Source organism: Penicillium mononematosum (genome assembly GCF_028829835.1).
Source record: "Penicillium mononematosum strain IBT 11891 chromosome Unknown utg000001l:1.0-4488741.0:1.0-4491989.0, whole genome shotgun sequence".
In the NCBI taxonomy this organism is placed as follows: Eukaryota; Fungi; Ascomycota; class Eurotiomycetes; order Eurotiales; family Aspergillaceae; genus Penicillium; species Penicillium mononematosum.
In genome coordinates, this window is record NW_026643271.1 from 1,566,705 (window position 1) to 1,584,292 (window position 17,588).

Sequence of the window (17,588 nt, forward strand, 5' to 3'; positions counted from 1 at the left end):
TGAATAGACTTGCATTTTACGAGCGACGCAATTACTCTCATGGCAATGGGAGATGAAAGTCGTCATCGGGTTCAGTTTGTGCCTGACGGAGGTATGCTGGGAGTGTTCGCTTCAGGACCGTGAGGAATACTCTCATCAATACCTTGCTTAATGATTGACTACAAATAGCGAATCATTTGAGCCACGAAATTGTTATAGTGGAGAAGTCGATCCCGTAAATTATCCAAAGCTAGATTTCCTATCACCCATGCCAATCCGTGGAGATACAGCCTTCTTCGATCGTTCGTCTCGACAACAGCAAATTGATTGGAGGGGTTGCCAAGGATACTGAGAATACCGAACCGACCAGTTTAGTAGCGAAAAGGCCGTCTAGGGCGGCATTACCGACGTGATAGAAAAACTCGGCGACGGCCACCGGATTGGATGTAGCCGTAGCCGCATGGGCAGTGACATTTACCGTAGTAAAGATGTTCACAGAGTACTTCACACCAGCTAGCATCAGGGCTAGGGATTTCGCAGGTCTGAAGAGTTGATAGTAATACAAAAAACGGGCATGCCGTATCGTGTGATCAGACCTCGGATTTCAGAGCGCGTTCTTAATGTCTGAGCAAAGGATCCCCGGACCTATGTTCCAATACTCTCTCATTTTTTGCCGCAGTGGTTGGATGATTGGATGCCCAGTTCGGTGGCCGGTTGCGCCCGTTTTGGCTGCGCCATGGAGCTGCTTCACCGTCAGCGAGGCGATGCCATCTATCGACATCTAATTCTTCCGTTTAGTGAGGAATGCGTCGCCCATCGAAGATTTCTGGAGCTGGGTCACATCATACAGCATGTACACGGAGGTTCCCTGGCATCGGAACCTAAGCAATAAGCAGAAGAAAGTATATTTTTGTAACTCCTTACCAGGCAGAAGTGCTTGTTGTAGGCTATACAGTTGTGTCTACGGTATCGGTCTGGCTGACTCAACGAACGCGTCGCTAAGTGCTCTCTCCATTCATCACCTTCTCCCTCACTTTACTCTCTCGGTGGCTGATGAGGTCTCCTTATGTCACATGACCTCTTCCATGTATGTAGGCTACACTACACTTCCTTTCCACTTGTGCTTTACACATAGCTCTTTGCAAACCTCAATCACACTGTACAGCCTTTCATGATCCCTCTTACACAGTAGATCTTATCAGCGGCCCATCTGTATGTCTGAGTGTTGAGGCTACGAAGCAAGAGAGAGGGAGGGAAAATCGTGAAGAAGAGAGGTGATGATGCATCTATGGAAAGGGGCTGGTATATAAGCCAGCGATATGACAAACGAGACAAGCTAGGCAAATGCTCAAAGAGCTCAGTCTATATACAGAGACAAACGCTTACCCTGCATGCATTGCATGTCAACACTGAGGCCCATGCCTGATCGGTGCCTAGCATGTCCGTAACAGCTATTAAAAAGTAGTCATAAAATTAAACAGTATTATAGGGCAAACTGCTTCTTCAGGTATAGCTTAAGATTGGACTAAGTGCTTAATGTACACCTTTAAGTAGTCTCTAAGTAAGCGTAGTCTTCCGCACGACCCAGTAATGGGTCTGGGGCCCCAAACTGGGTTATAAATAGTGCAAACACACTTTTATTAAAAATACACTATGTTTTAACGTTGTAATTATCATATTAACCTTCGTAATATTATTATCTATAAATTAACATATATATATTTATTAATAATTTATATCGATGTGTATTTAGAAGTAAAAAGCCCTAGTTTCAAAGTTGAAAATAAATTACATAGTAGTTGGAGAAAGCGGTGTACCTTTCTATAGGATATATATATATATCTTCTAGATAATAAGAGAACTCACCCACTTCTCGGATTATATTCTAATATTTAAATAATATTTGAATAATATATAGATATAATATATATATATATATATATAAGCTTATGATATGAAATCTCTATAATTAGCTTTAGTATAGCAAGTGATATTAGGTGTATTACGTATTACGAAGACATAAATTATACAGGGCCTGGGTCGAACTGGGCCTAAACTAGGTTTTCTGGGGCCCCAGTCATCGGGTCTCGGGGTTCTGGGTCGGGACCTTCGACCCAAAATGGGTTCTGCAATGGAAACACCTTCACCCGGTGCTGGCATACATAGAGAATCGGCTTTACAACCGCGTACAAAGCCACCGCCCCCCAGGGTGTGGAATATGTAGGAAGCCAGGACACAGGAGAGAGGCATGCCCAGATAGATGATGATTTTTTTTAAATTTAATTCAATGGCGTTTTGGTTGACATAAATGTATTTGAAATTAGTAGGTTGGGTAGGGTGCGCCGCTCGCTTGTGAAATACGTTAAGCGCTCACTAGTTAAGCGTTTATTAGAACTAAAGGGTTAGTCACGTGATCAGAATGAGCAGCTTACTCAGTCTGAGCCCCTAGGCACCTACTGAAATCTGCTTAGTGAGCCTGATTCTAAGCGCCATCATAAAAGCGGCGGCAGTTTAGATAGAAAAGCGCCACCCGGCAGAGGAAATTAAGTACGTATAAGTATCCACATAATTAATTACATGACACCCCGTCGTAATCGTTCTCAGAACGGAAATCTCTTGATCAAATGGAATTTGGAGCAAGTACCTGTCCTTTCATAGGAATAAGCATTCGTGGCTTCCTAGTGCAAGTATTATTCTCCCATATCGGCTGACGAGTGCCGCAATCCTTTCAATGTTCGTTTATTAACCACTGCTCATGTTGCTGAAAATTTGAGCCATTGTTGTACCACTTTTGGATTTAAGCTTCCAATCTGCAGATTCGACCGCGACCTGTCCCCGTTTCTCTGTACCCCCTCACCAACTTTCGCCAGGTTGAGTGATAATCAGCACGATTATGAGCGAAACCTACCTTAAGTGTGTCGCGTTTCGCGACTTCATGGTAGGACAATTTCGGGGTCAATTGGTGAAAATAGACAAAAAGGAGGCTGACTTACTTGCTGCTCCATTCCTTCACTTTCCAACTTGAAACCGTAACCTGATTCTTTGCAAACGGCGCTACCAATGCGGGCCTGGACCACACGTTCGTGACAGGTAAAAGATTCCAATATGGGTTTGCCGGGTTGTGGGGCCGCAGAGAAATACTCGGCGTTTGGAAAATCATCTTATCCAAAACTTACCTTTCCCACCAACCTCCTTACGCAGATTGCCCCCTCGTTGCGATCTGCTTCTCAGAATAGTGCCCTACGATCGTTGATTCTCTTTTCAAACGGATTATTGCTGTTGGTGAACCAGGCTTAATAGGAGTGGTAGACCCGACGCTCAAGGTCGTGAAATGAACACCTGCATTTAAATGCGAGTGGGTCGATCTCGTGCCTGCGTATGCAACCGCTGTATTGGCCCTAATGGCTATTCGAGGCTGAATTGCAGCTTCACGAGATGTCATGTAAGGGTCGGGGTTTGAACAGGGTTTGAAGGAGCTCGAACGACCTTACCAACCACGCAGTATTTTGCTACGAGAGGCACAGGCCTATGAAAAAGAGAGCCACGTGTCTTCCGCGCTAGAGCTTCCGGTCACCGCCAATCTTCTCGGTCTTCCTACAAAAGCAAGGTAGAAGACCGCGAATGAATACACCGGTTAGGTATTTAGACAGGTTCAGTTAGTTGCTGTCTATCTGTGTCATCCCTTGGCTATCCTTTGCGCTATCGGTGTTATACCCGTATGAGCTTCCCCATAGCAATCAAGCAAAAGGGGAAAAAAGCGAAACATGATGTTAGGGCCTAGTGAAGGGCAGGAACGTCCGCCTGGTTATGACGCAACTATTAGGTTTTCACGGGAGCCCCCCTTCATCTTAGAGCATGGCGCTTCTCTTACCGTATCCGTTGTGGTGATGTTCGGAGAGTCCGGAAGATTCCCAAGAATGCAAACGCAAGCATATGCCGTCAATGTGTCCCTTGTCGACGAATACGGTGCAAAAGCAAGTGGGGGATTACAAGGCAGCTTGACTTCTAATATACAGTTTCGCCCCGATCAACATGCGCATGGCTTTGTTGTGTTTAATAATCTCGCCATTTGCCAGACAGGGCCGCAGCGACTCCGGGCTTTGCTTGGGGCACTTTCATGCCCCGGAATGACCGTCGAGGCGCGTGCCGATTCAAAAGTTTTCCACATCAGTAAGTGGAATCTGAATAGGAAGATATCCTTCGTACCATGTCACTGGGATGCCACTAACGCATACAAAAGCGTTTTGAAGAATGTAGCCTTTACAGGGTCCTGGAAGAACGAAGATGAAACGGCAAAGGATGATTCAGATCCTTTGGCTCAAGCAATAGAAGGCTCAAACTTGGCTCGTGCATTGGATGGGCCGGTGGATAAGGAGACGGAGAAGTGAAACAATAAATGAGGGCACTGTTAGAGACTGCTTCTTTAGTCGTTATGTCGGTCTCTGAATGATCATGGGAACTTTCCTGTTCTACGGTAACGATCGTCTTTATATGCTTTTCAAGGCGATTTCATCGACGCCAATGCCAAGCCGTCTTTCATCCAAGGAGCTCAATCATGGAAGAAGTTGTAGCAGCCTAGTTAGTTATAGAATGGCGGCCATATGTATCTACCCGTACCGGATTCTCCCTGGCCGCCCCGGAGAAAAAGAGAGGGGGGTTTTTGTGTGTGGGGAGGGGAGGGAAGATTTATTATTTGAGCCGCCGCTGCTTTTATGAAGGATGAAGGTGCACGGACTCAGTGAGTAACCGCAGTGATTTGTGGTTTCGGTGCGATTCGGGCGGTTTGGTTCTCGTTTGAAGTTTTGTTCCCATTTCTGGTCTTTAGCGCAGTCTACTCACGGTCCAAAACCTTCAACTCACGTTCCTGAGTTGATACAACTCCTGCTCCCGGCACGGGCTTACTATAAACGGTAAATTGTAATCCATCGCTTTCAATACCATTTGCGTCAATCACATCCTCCTGTCAATAATATTAAACTTCCTCACCTTAAATAAAATGCAACATGCAAGGCCCACTCCCTCTCCAGCCCGCCATATATAGGCCGAATGCCACAGTATAAGGGCTGGGGATGGTCAAGTTGAAGGGGGTCACGTAACGGTCAACAATTGTCAACGTGACTGCCATGGTGTCATTGATGATACATAATTGGAACTGGGGTAAGAAGAGCTGGGGTAGAGACGAATGCGTTTGTATTCAAAATACTGTTAAGTTCTGCGCACTTCTATTTCCGACAATATATTCGAAGCCCGCGGCTCCTGAAAAGATAGGCGGTTGATCTTGCTACCCTGGCCACTTGCTAGGTCATTCTTTTACTTTAAAACAGGCCACGCGGAATTTTTCTATACATGAAACTACCGCGCACTGACTATCCCTTGCGGTTCTCAAAAGCAATCAAAACACGACAATATGACATACCTGCTGACCAACCGGATCGGGTTCTTACTGGGAATGCTGAGGAGAGCATTGCCACTAATGTTGGATATGGCTTTTTAGAGAGCGTCTCGTTTAAAACGTGAACGGCCGAAGCTGATCCCGAGTCTTCTCTGCGGACTCACTTTAAACTCAATGAGATCGGGGGTATCTTGGACTTTGCAGTTCCATTGGGTTCGGATTGGCCCGGCCCGACAGCCCGACCAATCAAAATAACGCTTGATTCCTGTTCTGTGATTTGTCAAATACCTACTAGCCTCACGGCCGTCTGCATCCGCCAGAAATTTGGCGCCAGTTATCTCGGCAAAAGGACACAGAACGGCTGATGGACTCTAAAGAGACCGGTACGTCTAGCCCCAACGACAATGCCTTGGGCGTAACAAGCAATGAAACGCCTGCTTCCAGTGTTCAATCATGGCTTGGCAGGCGCCCAAACACCCTCGAGTCAAATGTGTTCAGAGCGTTGTCCTCGAGCCCAAGCCAGCCGCTCACGCAAAGCCTTGCTTCGCAGCCCTCGATTGAGAAAATTGCCATCCCACGAGGACGAAACCGCCGAATTTGGACGTCAAATAGGAGAGTAAGTCGAGCATGCGACATTTGCCGCGAGCAAAAGGTCAAATGTAGCGGCGATCGGCCCGCATGTCGACGATGCCACGAAGGCGACATCACTTGTATCTACACAGACGGAAAGCGAGAGGAAGAAGCAAGGTTCAGTAGCCGAGTCTCACAGATATAATTGACGTATGATCGGCTGACACTGTATTCAGACAGTCCGCGGAGCTCATGTCTCAGGTTCGAGTGTATGAAGACCTGTTACGTAGTCTGCATCCTCTTCTCGACCGTCAATTAGCAAATCAAATTGAGAAGGTCGTTAGTGAAGTAAGAAAACACGGGCCAGATGAATATTCGGACAAGCAGCTGATGATAACTAGTTTCCAGGCACACCTTCGACAACTCCGAAAACGATCCCCGATACCGAGCAAGTACAGAGAAACCCCATACAGCCGACCGATCACACCATTGAGGACCTCAACCGTGCCGTCAATACTCAGGCGGCAGGTCTCTTGGGTAGACCATCAGAGGTAGCGTGGCTCTCTAGACTCCGCTGTGAAATGGACCAGCACATGAAAGCAGAGTATCCGTTAGAAAGGTCAGAACAGAACCCACTCTTGTCTACCAACTACTTCCTCGACGACTTGCAGAGTCCTATAACCTATCCGAATGATTTTCTGGATTGGCCCTCGGAAGAAGCTGCTAGCCAATTGGTGGATAGTTACTTTCACATTGTGCACGCGTCGTTCCCCTTTGTTGGGAAGTTGTACTTTCTGAAACAATTTCGCATTTTTTATGCCAATCCACGTAAGCAGCCGGGCTGGGCGTGGATGGCAGTTTTCAATCTAGTGTTGGCTATCGCTACACGTCATAGCTCTTTGATGAGAAAGGAACCGGAAGCTGGCACTGGCACACACATGTCATACTTCACAAGAGCTTGGCAGCTCTACATGAGGAATTATGCTGCACTCGACCACCCAAATTTACAACAGGTACAGGTTGAATCCCTTATGTCAATATACATGCTTTCAATAGGCCATGTAAATAGGTATGTGTATTCGACTACCGCGCTTTTAAAATCGGGGACTGATGACGAGCAGGGCGTGGCGGATGTGCGGCGTCGCAATGAGGTCAGCAGTGGCTATGGGAATCCACCTTCGTAGTGAGAGTGAAAGCATTTCTTACATATCCAAGGAGACAAGATATCGTCTTTGGTGGGCATTGTACTCGCTTGACATTCAACTATGCTCGATGACTGGACGCCCACCCAACATGAGCCTAGAATACTGTACTGCCTTTCTCCCAGCACCCCACCGGGAGGAGGACTTTCAAGAAGACCATGTTTCCCGGTTCATCGCGGACGACCATACTCGGAAGGCTCTACTGGCATCTTTCATCCCGCGAGCGTTCAAACCGGACGGGCAAGGGAATAACCAACATGCAGAACCTCTACATCACTCCGCTATAAGCGAAAGAGAAGACGATGTTCCACGCATAGCCTTCGAGACAAGCAGTGCTAAGCCTAACACGTCGCTATACTTCCTGTATCGCTTAAGCTTGACTTGCATTGGAAGAGCTGCCTTGGACGAAATCCACTCGCCTAGGACGGCATCTCTTTCATGGGATGAGTTAGAGGGTACAATCGCGAGAAACAACGCATCTGCTGACAATTGGTTGGCTAAGCTACCATATATCTACCATTTCGAGAAGCCATCGCCGAATTGCCCATTTGTTCGTCAACGCACTAGCTTGGCATTTCAATTCTACTCGGTCAAGCTCATCATCCTGGAGCCGTGTTTGCGTCGTGCGATCAGGGTATCGTTCGATGGCCCATGCAGCAAACACTGTCAGTCTATGGCCACTCTGTGCATGCAGGTAGCAGGAAGTGTCATCAACCTTCTTTGCGATAAAGCAGATGTTCGCTGGTTATATGGGTATTGCCCATGGTGGTCCATAGTCCACTACATTATGCAATGTTCCGCCATCCTCCTGGTCGGCCTTGTGGGTCAAATCAACCTTGGGGAAATCCAGAACGCGGCAACAGTGCGCAACGTCAAAAAGGCTTGCGGATGGTTATATGAGATGTCTAAAACAGATGATTATTCCAAGCGCGCATGGGATATCTATAGTAGATTAGCTGCCCGTCACAGTTCAGATTTGGTGCTTCTATCGACTTCAATCAGTTAACTTCATCTTCGTCATGACCGAATGATAACCTACCAATATCTAGCTTCCTGTTGCACAGCTGCGGCTTCATATTACGACGGTAGTACAGTAGTTCTGAAATACTGCTAAGCAATTGTACGCAAGTCATACGGTATCATGACGATGGCTCATTGATTGTACCTGGAAGGCGGCGGGAAATGGAAAACACGATGATCATACGAGACTGTAGAAACATAAATACCGTCTCAGGTTGCACGAATGGCTGAAAAAGGTCTACTTTGATGGCCTCAGACACGCGACAGAATGATTCCATCCTGAGCATATGTAGTCATGATGGTACTGTGCTACTTGCATTGGATCCATGCCAAGTGGGACCAGCCGTTCGCCTGAGATTAATCCATTATCGCATCCTGATGTATCAACATAAACTAGGTGATAAGTTTCAAAATCAGGAAAATTGTGCAGATAACATTCTCGCAGGTCGGCATTCCGCTCCATAGCTTGTTGTTGAGTGGTCTTGTTAGGCCAGCATTTGGCAACCAGGCCTTTTCTAATGCTACAGTTTGTACCCAAGGTCTCAGGACTGGTGAGAAACCGCCATCTCATTGAGGTATAAGCCGGTGTTTTCGGATGGTAGTGGCAGAGTGCTTGTATAATTAGTGGTGTCACAGTCCATTTCCGCCTTATTTGAGTTGGAGGCTCGTGGACACTTCCAAATTGCCGCAAGTTCCTGCGAATATCTATGATCGCAGCCTGGTGCATTCAGCCTCTCCGGCCATCTGAGAGACTGTATCATATCCAGGACGAGACTCAGTTTTGACTGGGGAAGCCTGGGGACCATTCTGCAAAGACGAAACGCAATTTACCAATGGCCAGTCGAGATTCGTTTTTTTACCACAACTTCGATGTGTTCACTGGAATCCAATGGAGTTTGCATTTTCAAAATCCCGGTGAAAACCGTAAACCGCAAATTTGGCAAACTATTTAATATGACGTTTGTATAATGCCGGTCAAAAGCTTTTCACTTAACGTTGAGTACAAGCTACTAAAATATTTTTTTCATATAGCAAGAGTCAAACGCACCAAAGTGAACAGGCTCGAAGAGCTAGATCATCTTACCTGATGGACATGTAGAGAACTTAGCCATTAGGAGAGAAGCTTAGTTCAATAAAATTTCCATAACAATCTCCGTTGAAATCTCACCAACTTAGTTGAATCTTTACTCTGGTCATTAAGCGTATCTAACTATGGCTGAAACAGAGAGTTAAAAAGCTGGACTGCTTCAGTGAGGTGCTTCCACCCTCAGTTTGTGGTTGGATCTCCTAGGATTTACAACTTCCTTGCAGATAAAGTAGTTGTTTGACCGGGCGGAAGATATAGATGTTGGGACTAGCCTGCCCTTCGCTAGTGGTGGAATCAGACATATGCAAGCAACGAGAAGAGATCTACTTAGAACTAACTTCTGAAGGTTAATATACAAGGCCTATCGGTTATATACGTACTGTCTCTAGCGTATAGCGACAAGGCCAAATATGGTTGACAGAAATACTAAAACCATAGGGCTTTTCGGTCAAAGAGGAATGATATTGCTTCGCACGCCTCAATATAGAGATAGCCTACTAGCTAGAAAATTGGTGCAGTAATGTGTACACCTTCAGTACTAAGTACGAATCAAGTCTCCTCGGCCATACCACTCATATATGGTTTTTCCTGCTCCTAAGACCGCCATAGGACTAAATATTATACGATAGGTCTATTATACTAGTGGATAACGCGTTTGGCAATTTTGCTTATCAGTATTTTCTGGCCAATCTGGATATGTCAGTCCATTCATTAGAGTCTCCATATATAGCTTACGAGGTCAGAAGAGTCATTATTATATATATAGCTAATATACTCTTAGAACTATACTAGAGTACCTAGGTAGGTAGTCAATATACTATTTTCGTAAAGAGCTTAAGTAGTTTTATAATACCCCTCGACGATTAGAGTCTATTATATAGGATTCGAAGTGGGAAAATTATAATAGGCCCCGTATCCTATAAGATATAGTATCAACTATTAAGATCATCCTATCCTATATAGTTGCCTTATTATAGTGGTAGACTAAGCGCTTTATTTGCTATTTGTTAGTTCTAGCCTTTATAAAGAGCCTGCTTTGGTAGTTTGCATACTAAGAGTTTCTTCCTCCTCTATCTCTCTGGTAGCATGTAGCCTCAAGACCAGCTTCACTCGTTAGTCTCTAAGTGCGCTTTGCAGATCGACCACTACCTGGTCGGGTGGGGCGACACGACCTAATGCACTATAGATGTGTGGAGGTCGATGGACCTTCTGATTAGAAAATTCTGACTGGCCGTGTTGGGGCCGTGGACTTTTTCCTGGCGTGACGTAAGACGGGGATTTGAAGTTTGTAGTGATAGGCTTCAAGAGACAGGCGCTCATAACTTGATGGAGGATACAGAGGATCTACTATGAAAGATAGAGTGTACTCTGGAGACTCGGTAGATGCGTGGAGAAAGAAAGAAACTATCTAGCTATAAAAGCGCTGTTCTGCTCAGGTACGTACACTACACGAGGGCAAACCGTTCAGTGTGCCTCGATGCACTATGATTTCATTTCTAAGTTTCCTGGGTTTCTAACGTAGGTGTAGCAAATCGATCTTATCACTGAAAATAAGCAAACGCCTTCTCCATTTGCTGATAAAGCAAGTGAACATGTCCCGGCATCGGCAGATCAAGATGATCTCCCTTCACTGACAGTGCCAAAACCTCTCCAGCAGTATACTTCTCCCAACCATTGGGTCCGAGGTCCGCCTCCGTCCTGTCCGGCACAAGACAGGCAAACGCACCCAACTTCGGATCCTCCATATAGCCCGGATACGACGTCGTCGGGATGCCCTGGTCCGCCAGCATCTGCATCAACTTCTCGTTACCAACGACCCGATTAACCATCCCCTTCTCGGCCCAGATCACGGCTGTGTGAGCGGGCCGTTCCTGTTCCGTCATGTAGGGCGGGTGATATGCGTGCATGGCGACATGGTACGCTCGGAAATGGTTCTGTGTGGTGCTTCCCACGCTCCAGAGGCCGTCTTTGGATACGGCGTTTTCGAAGATGGCAAAGCTGGCGTCGTCTTCGGAGTTCATCTTTTCCTCGTCAAGGAGACTTGAGCGCGGACAGCACATGTCGATCAACACGAGACCGGATACCTGTCGGCCTAGTCTGCCGAGCTGGCGACTGACTTCGAAGGCGACGATTGCGCCGGCAGAGAAACCGCCGATCATCATAGGGCCCTTGGGTTGGGCGGCCACGAGGGCGTCGACGATGAGCTTTGCGACACCCTCGATGCCGACTTCCCTGGTTAGGCGGGTTGGACAGCGGAGGAAGGGCGAGTCGATGCCGTAGACGGGCATTTTGGACTTGAAGGCTGGGAGGTGGATGTAGGTTGCGATTGTGCCGGTTCCGTCGGCCATCATGTAGAAGGGAGTTCGCTTGGGTCCGGGACGTCCTTGTAGCAGGGTAATCCTGACGGTCGGTGCGGGGGATGTGTCTGTGCCGATGACATTCATGGGTGGCTTGCCCTGTTGCTTGGTGTTGTTGTCTTGACGTTCTGGAGGGGGCGTTATGAGATCATCCTTTTCGATATCGACCACGCTGGAGCCCAAGGAGGCTGTCTCGGATATGGATGTGGGTTCGGGACTGGAGCTTGATGGCGTGGAGGCCCGAGAACTGGAGGGAGTTGAGATGGGCTTGGACTTTGGGGTCTTTGATTTGCCTGCTCCAAAGACGCGACGGAGGTCGCCGATCGTGGGATGGTCGAGAACGAATGTCGCGGGGAGGTCGAGACCAGTTTCCTCCTTGACGGTGGCGACAACCTCGATTGCCATAATGGAATCGACTCCAAGGTCGGCTACCATGGTGTCATCGGTGAACTCGGAAGAGTCGCTACCTGTAGCCTTGGAGATGCTGTCCAAGATGGCATCAAACAATCCTTCATCCGGAGGGTACTCCTCGTCGTCATCGTCGTCCTCCTTGGCTTCAGTTGCCTGTGGCTGCACTGGCTCTGTGGCCAAAGGCTGTCTACTGACCTGGACATTGTTTTGGGTTTCTTTCACAGGTGCCTTGTGGGTGCTCGCCGAAGAAGTCTCATGCGCCCTCTCGAGAACATGCTTCCAGGTCACCCTGGGGAGCTCCTGATATCGTAGGTTCGTGCATTGGAGAATAATGTTTGACGTCTCCGGATCAAAGACCACCGCGTCACAGTATGCCGTGTCCTTGACCCATCTGGAAATGCGAGTGTATGCCACGTACTGCTTCCCAGGCACCAACGAGACTGTCAGCTCCACGCTTTCGAATCCCATTACAATAAAGGTTTTCTGGGGCGATTTGCTCGGGTTTCCATTCACCATGAAGCCAGCCAGGTGCACCAGAGCTTCGCCCCAATACGGCGAGAAGGTGAACCGAGTCCCAGCAGGATCGTGCGGGAGCGTAACCACTGCTGCAGCCTCCTGGAAGTCTTTGGCGATGTAGGCCTCGTCGACGCCCTGGAAATCCGTGCTGAACTCGACGGAATTGCCGAATAGCGCATAGAAGACTTCCGGTTGCATTCTATGTCCGGAACCCTCTTTGGCATTCTTAATCACCTCATCCATCCTGGCTTTGATGAAGTACGATACCCGGTCCCAGTCTGCCTGGGTCTTAGCTGGGTCACGGAAATTGACGATGCAAGAGCCGAGCTCATGCGATGCGCTTCCTGATGCAAGCTTAAATGTAACCGAGATCCTGTCTGCAGACGGAGAATCCAGCACAGCGGTGGTGATAAGACTTCCATCAGCGCCAGCGAGCTTCTTTGTAAGGGGCAAGAGCAGCTCGGGGTTATAAAGTGTGAGCCAGGACTGGACCACGTTCTTTCTGCCACTGTGCTCGAGGGCATACTTGGCCGCTGCAAACGCGGCCTCGCAGAAGACGCTTCCCGAACAAAGTCCGATACCTTGCATTTTGTGACCGTCGATGAGTCCCATAAATCCAGGGTCAGAAATGGAGGCTCTGAAAACCACCTGGATCTTCGGGGAGGACGACTTGGAGACAACGTACTGTGCGCAGTCGAGACAAACGGCCCGGATTCCGTGACCGAAGCATGCTCCGGCGCAACCTCGGTGACTCTGTCGGTATGGGTGATCCAGTAGTTCTTTACATCCCACGCATAGGAAGGGAGCGTCAACAACTGGAGGTTGCTTTCATATGGTCCGTGTAGTGCGATCCAATCGATGTCGACACCGTTGGTGTAAGCCGCCGCGAGAGCTTTGGAGATAGACGCCCAATTGCTGGTGTTCGGTTGTAGAGTATGCGTGATCTTGGAAGGCGACGGGGAAAGGGTGTCGCGCACAAGAGATACGCAAACCGGGGATGGTCCAATTTCAAGCCAGACAGGGTCACTCAATTTGGACTTGACTGCGTTGAGTCCACCGACAAAGTTGACCGGTTGGCGTGTCTGCTGGACCAGGTAGTCCTGGTCAAAGACACCCGGTTCATCGACAACAGATCCGAGAAGAGTTGATGCCACAGGGATCTTCGGCTCGGAATAAGTCACACCTCCTGCAATCGAGCTGTAGTCTTGTAGAATTGGATCCATCTGAAATGAGTGGAATGCAAATGGGATGGACAACGTCTTCGCGCGAACCTTGGCGTCCTGCGCCGTGATGCTTTCCTGGAATTGTGCCAAATCCTGAGCTGTCCCACTGACAACAGTAGCACTCGGGCTGTTTATGCAGGCCACACCGCACGAAGAGGACTGGAGCTGGGATATTTGGTCCCGCACATTTGCTACTGACGTTGACACCGAAAGCATGGAACAAGACCCAGATTCGCATCGCTCCTGGAGGATAAGGGCACGATGTCCAACTAAATACAACGCATCTGCCAGCGACAGGACTCCAGCAGTATGCAGAGCAGCGTACTCCCCCAAACTGTGGCCTATGACCATCGCAGGCTCAATTCCTACGGATCGCCAAAAGTGGGTGAGGGCCACCTCCAAGGTAAGGACAGCGAGTTGCACCTGCGCCGCAGACTTGGTAGACACATCAATTCCCTCCTCGGTGATGATGTCCAAGAATGGGGGGAAGCTGTTGCTGGCGCAGATTGCAACACACAAATCGACTCTCTCACGGAAAACAGGATTTGTGCGGTATAACTCGCCACCCATGCCTGCGTAGTGGGACCCTTGTCCAGTGAAGGCAAAGACGACGGGGACATGCCGCGAAGAAGAGAAGTCGCTACTGCGTTCAACCTCGGACTCGAGCTTTGAAATGGCCTCGTTTGTCGTTGATGCTGTCAGCGCGAACCTAATGGGATGGTGCATCCTTCTTGCTGTAGTTGTGTAGGCAAGGTCCTCGATGCGAGTGTTGGAATTTGATCGAAGCCACTTGAGTAGTCGTCGTTTGTTCAGGAGGTGTGAAGACTGTGTTCTTGCAGAGGTCACAATGGTGTGGGCCGACCTCACGTCTGCTCCTCTCTCTTTCGTATGCGTGTACTCCTCCAGGAGTAGGCATGCGTTACCGCCCTGGAATTTATATACGTGGTCAGTACAGCAACATTGCGGGAGCAGTAAAAGAACAACTTACTGCGGCATCGAAATTGTTGAGGAGAATACGTCTCGGCTTGCCACCGGCAGCCTTGAACTCCAATGGCTCCGAAGGAATCTTTATGTTAATCTCATGTAGTGGTGGGAAGTTGGGATTGAGGGTATGAGGCATCCCGGCCTGTGGTGGTATTGTCCCCTTTTGAAACATGAGGATGCTCTTGAGCAGGGAAGACATTCCTGCAGCCTTTGATTTGACCAGAAGGTTAGCATCTGCATATGTCACGAAAGCGTCCGGGATTGGTTACTCACTGCTTCACTGTGGCCGATGTTTGCCTTGATAGCTCCCACCGGCAGAAGATCTCCATCACGCCGTTTCGAAAAGACACTCGAAACCGCGCCCATTTCGGCTTTATCGCCAACCTGGGTACCTGTTCCGTGCATCTCAACATAGGAGATATCTTCAGGGGTCACCCGTGCATTTCGAAGGACCTTACGGAACAATCGTTCCTGGGCGGCCGCATCAGATGTAGTGATGGATGTAGAATTGCCCGAGTGGTTCCTGGCCGAGGATGATATGACCGCCAAGATATTGTCGTTGTGAGCAATGGCATCGTCAAGTCGTTTTAGCACCACTGCGCCACTGAAATCGGCCCGACAGTACCCATCGGCATCATCGCGATACGTCTTGCAGTTCCCAGAGTCGGACAAGACGCCCGATCGACTCAAACTGGTAAATGAATGCGGGGTGGACAGCACGTTGGCCGCCCCTGCAACGGCCATATCGATGTCTCTGGTCATCAGGCTCATGCAGGCAAGATGGATGCAGGAACTGGTCGCTGCACATGCAGAATCGAGGGCATAAGTCGGCCCCTCCCAGTTGAACTGAAAGGCCAGTCGACCCGGTCCGAATGCACGTTGTACAGCCTGTAAGGTGTACGCATCACACCCCAGTGTGCGATGGCCAACGACATGCCAATCATCATTACATTGACCGAAGAAGGTCGCGATCTTGGTCGGATCCGTCAATTTGGTCTGGCCGTCCGAATACCCGGCCATTTCGAGGGCCTCGTACGCATTCATAAGGAACAATCGATGAGCGGGGTCCATCAACAAAGCTTCTCGGGGCGAGATGTGAAAGAATTTCGAATCGAAGTGTCCGGGGTTATTCATGAAGCAGCCATGCTTGCAGGTCATGGTGCATTTGCCGGGGCCAGCCGAGGGATGCTTGGGGCTGTAGTATTCCTCCAAGTCATAGCGATCGGAGGGAACCTCTTGATGGAGATCAAGCCCTTTCAAGATCACGTCCCAGAATTCGTCGAGGTCATCGCTACCGGGTCCTTTTCCTGCCATGCCGACGATGGCAATCCCGTCTTGGCTTTCTGGCGTCGTCCGTCTGGCGGATATATCATCATGAAGAGAAACTTCCCTTCCGGCAGTTCGGAGAACTTTGACAATATATGCAGCGTGGCTGCTGGGACCCATGATCTTGAAATCAACATGCTGTGATGTCCCTAGGTTGTCGTCGAGCTTGCTGACGGCTTGTACAATGCTCAAAGGCCTCGCCAAGGTCTGTGATGCAGAAGCTCTAAGCAGATGACCCCAGCTGGAGTAAGTAGCCTCTGGACGATCATCATCCAGGCCGTATATCCTATACCCGGGGGTAAAGGTGTATTCAGAAGTGGAGAATTGCCGACAATATAGTCAAGATCGGCTTCGGAGATGTCTAGGGGATGCTGAAGAGCATGGATATTGAGCTCGTTCTTTGGAAGTTTCTTCAGTCCAGGACATTCGTTCAAGGCGAGCTCCAAGATAGAAGGTGGTCCGATGACGGTGCTCCATTTGTCTCCGGTGACACCAACCCTGGCTCTTTTGGCAGGCGGAACTCCCTGTTTGGTCTTCGAGTTAGTCTTCCAATGCGAGCTAGAAGAGCCTGGAACATGGAAAGCAAGCTCTTACCATTGAATTTTGGAACTGCTCCAGGGTTTTATCTAGCTCTTCAGCCTGTATTCCAAGGACAGCCCAACCCCAGGTTCCAGGGGACTCCTCCATGGCCCTTGACTTCACCAAAGTGAGGTTGCAGAGTCTTGTCCACACCCGACCCGCCTCGAGACATGTGTCATAAAGAGTTGTGAAATTCGTCGCGATTGACACGACTGAAGCACTGAATAGACCTCCGGAGACACCAATCAACTCCGGTCTGGGCCGGCCCGGGTCCAGCAATTGTGGTTCGGCGCTGATAGCCCTTGAAGTAGTCAGCAGTGCATCGTTACAATGGAGCAAAACACACACTCTAGTAGGAGCACGGCTCTGATAGCATAAATCAGCATGGCATGCGCCATCCCAAAGTCGTCGCCGGTGTATCGATATCGGTCAGCGAGCTCTTGGAACCCGGAGCAATCCCTAAAACTGTCTTGCAATGTTCGATCCATGGTCCTTATCTCTGCCTTCAGGACCGAGAAGAGGTCACCCAGGAAGGACCGAAGCCATGGTCTGGTTGCGGCTTGACTGTAGACATAATCAATGCCATCAACCCATGGGTCCGTGACGTCTCCGAAAAGGAGAACTGTAGGATGATTGAAGTCCATTCCTCGAGGTAATAAAGACTGACAATGGAAGATTCTAGCGTCTAAGTAGAATAACAATATTATATTGAATCTACTGAGCCATTCGGCGGTTTTGGGGAATAGTCCCTCAATTATTTATAGGCATGGAACCGGCGTAACAAGTCCGACGAACGTGCTGGTGCAAATGGACATTGCAGCGTTTGGAAGAAGGGAATAATGGCGTGCTGCGGAACCTCCCCCCCCTCTACCCGTATAATCCATGCACCTCGTTATTGCTCTCGTATACCCGTGCTAGAGTGGAGTGGGGCGTCGCTGCTGC

The 17,588-nt window shown here is 48.9% G+C and overlaps 4 protein-coding genes across 4 annotated transcripts; 2 read left to right on the forward strand and 2 right to left on the reverse strand.

Moving 5' to 3' along the window:
* Nucleotides 1-241: 241 nt before the first annotated feature.
* Nucleotides 242-499, reverse strand: N7519_000562 (uncharacterized protein; the record flags this gene model as incomplete). Its single annotated transcript, XM_057287340.1, has 1 exon — nt 242-499. One exon carries the CDS (start codon nt 497-499, stop codon nt 242-244), a length of 258 nt encoding a protein of 85 aa, XP_057153423.1.
* Nucleotides 500-3,896: 3,397 nt separating this feature from the next.
* N7519_000563 (uncharacterized protein) lies at nt 3,897-4,367 on the forward strand (the record flags this gene model as incomplete). Its single annotated transcript, XM_057287341.1, has 1 exon — nt 3,897-4,367. The coding sequence occupies one exon, from the start codon at nt 3,897-3,899 to the stop codon at nt 4,365-4,367; it is 471 nt and encodes a 156-aa protein (XP_057153424.1).
* A 1,368-nt stretch (nt 4,368-5,735) lies between these two features.
* N7519_000564 (fungal specific transcription factor domain-containing protein) lies at nt 5,736-8,174 on the forward strand (the record flags this gene model as incomplete). The annotated part of the gene is made up of 5 exons (XM_057287342.1): nt 5,736-5,987; nt 6,182-6,289; nt 6,343-7,010; nt 7,063-8,090; nt 8,146-8,174. The coding sequence occupies 5 exons, from the start codon at nt 5,736-5,738 to the stop codon at nt 8,172-8,174; spliced, it is 2,085 nt and encodes a 694-aa protein (XP_057153425.1).
* A 2,617-nt stretch (nt 8,175-10,791) lies between these two features.
* Nucleotides 10,792-17,290, reverse strand: N7519_000565 (conidial yellow pigment biosynthesis polyketide synthase; the record flags this gene model as incomplete). The annotated part of the gene is made up of 7 exons (XM_057287343.1): nt 10,792-13,115; nt 13,220-14,684; nt 14,746-14,949; nt 15,015-16,274; nt 16,331-16,591; nt 16,662-16,947; nt 16,995-17,290. 7 exons carry the CDS (start codon nt 17,288-17,290, stop codon nt 10,792-10,794), a joined length of 6,096 nt encoding a protein of 2,031 aa, XP_057153426.1.
* Nucleotides 17,291-17,588: the final 298 nt, after the last annotated feature.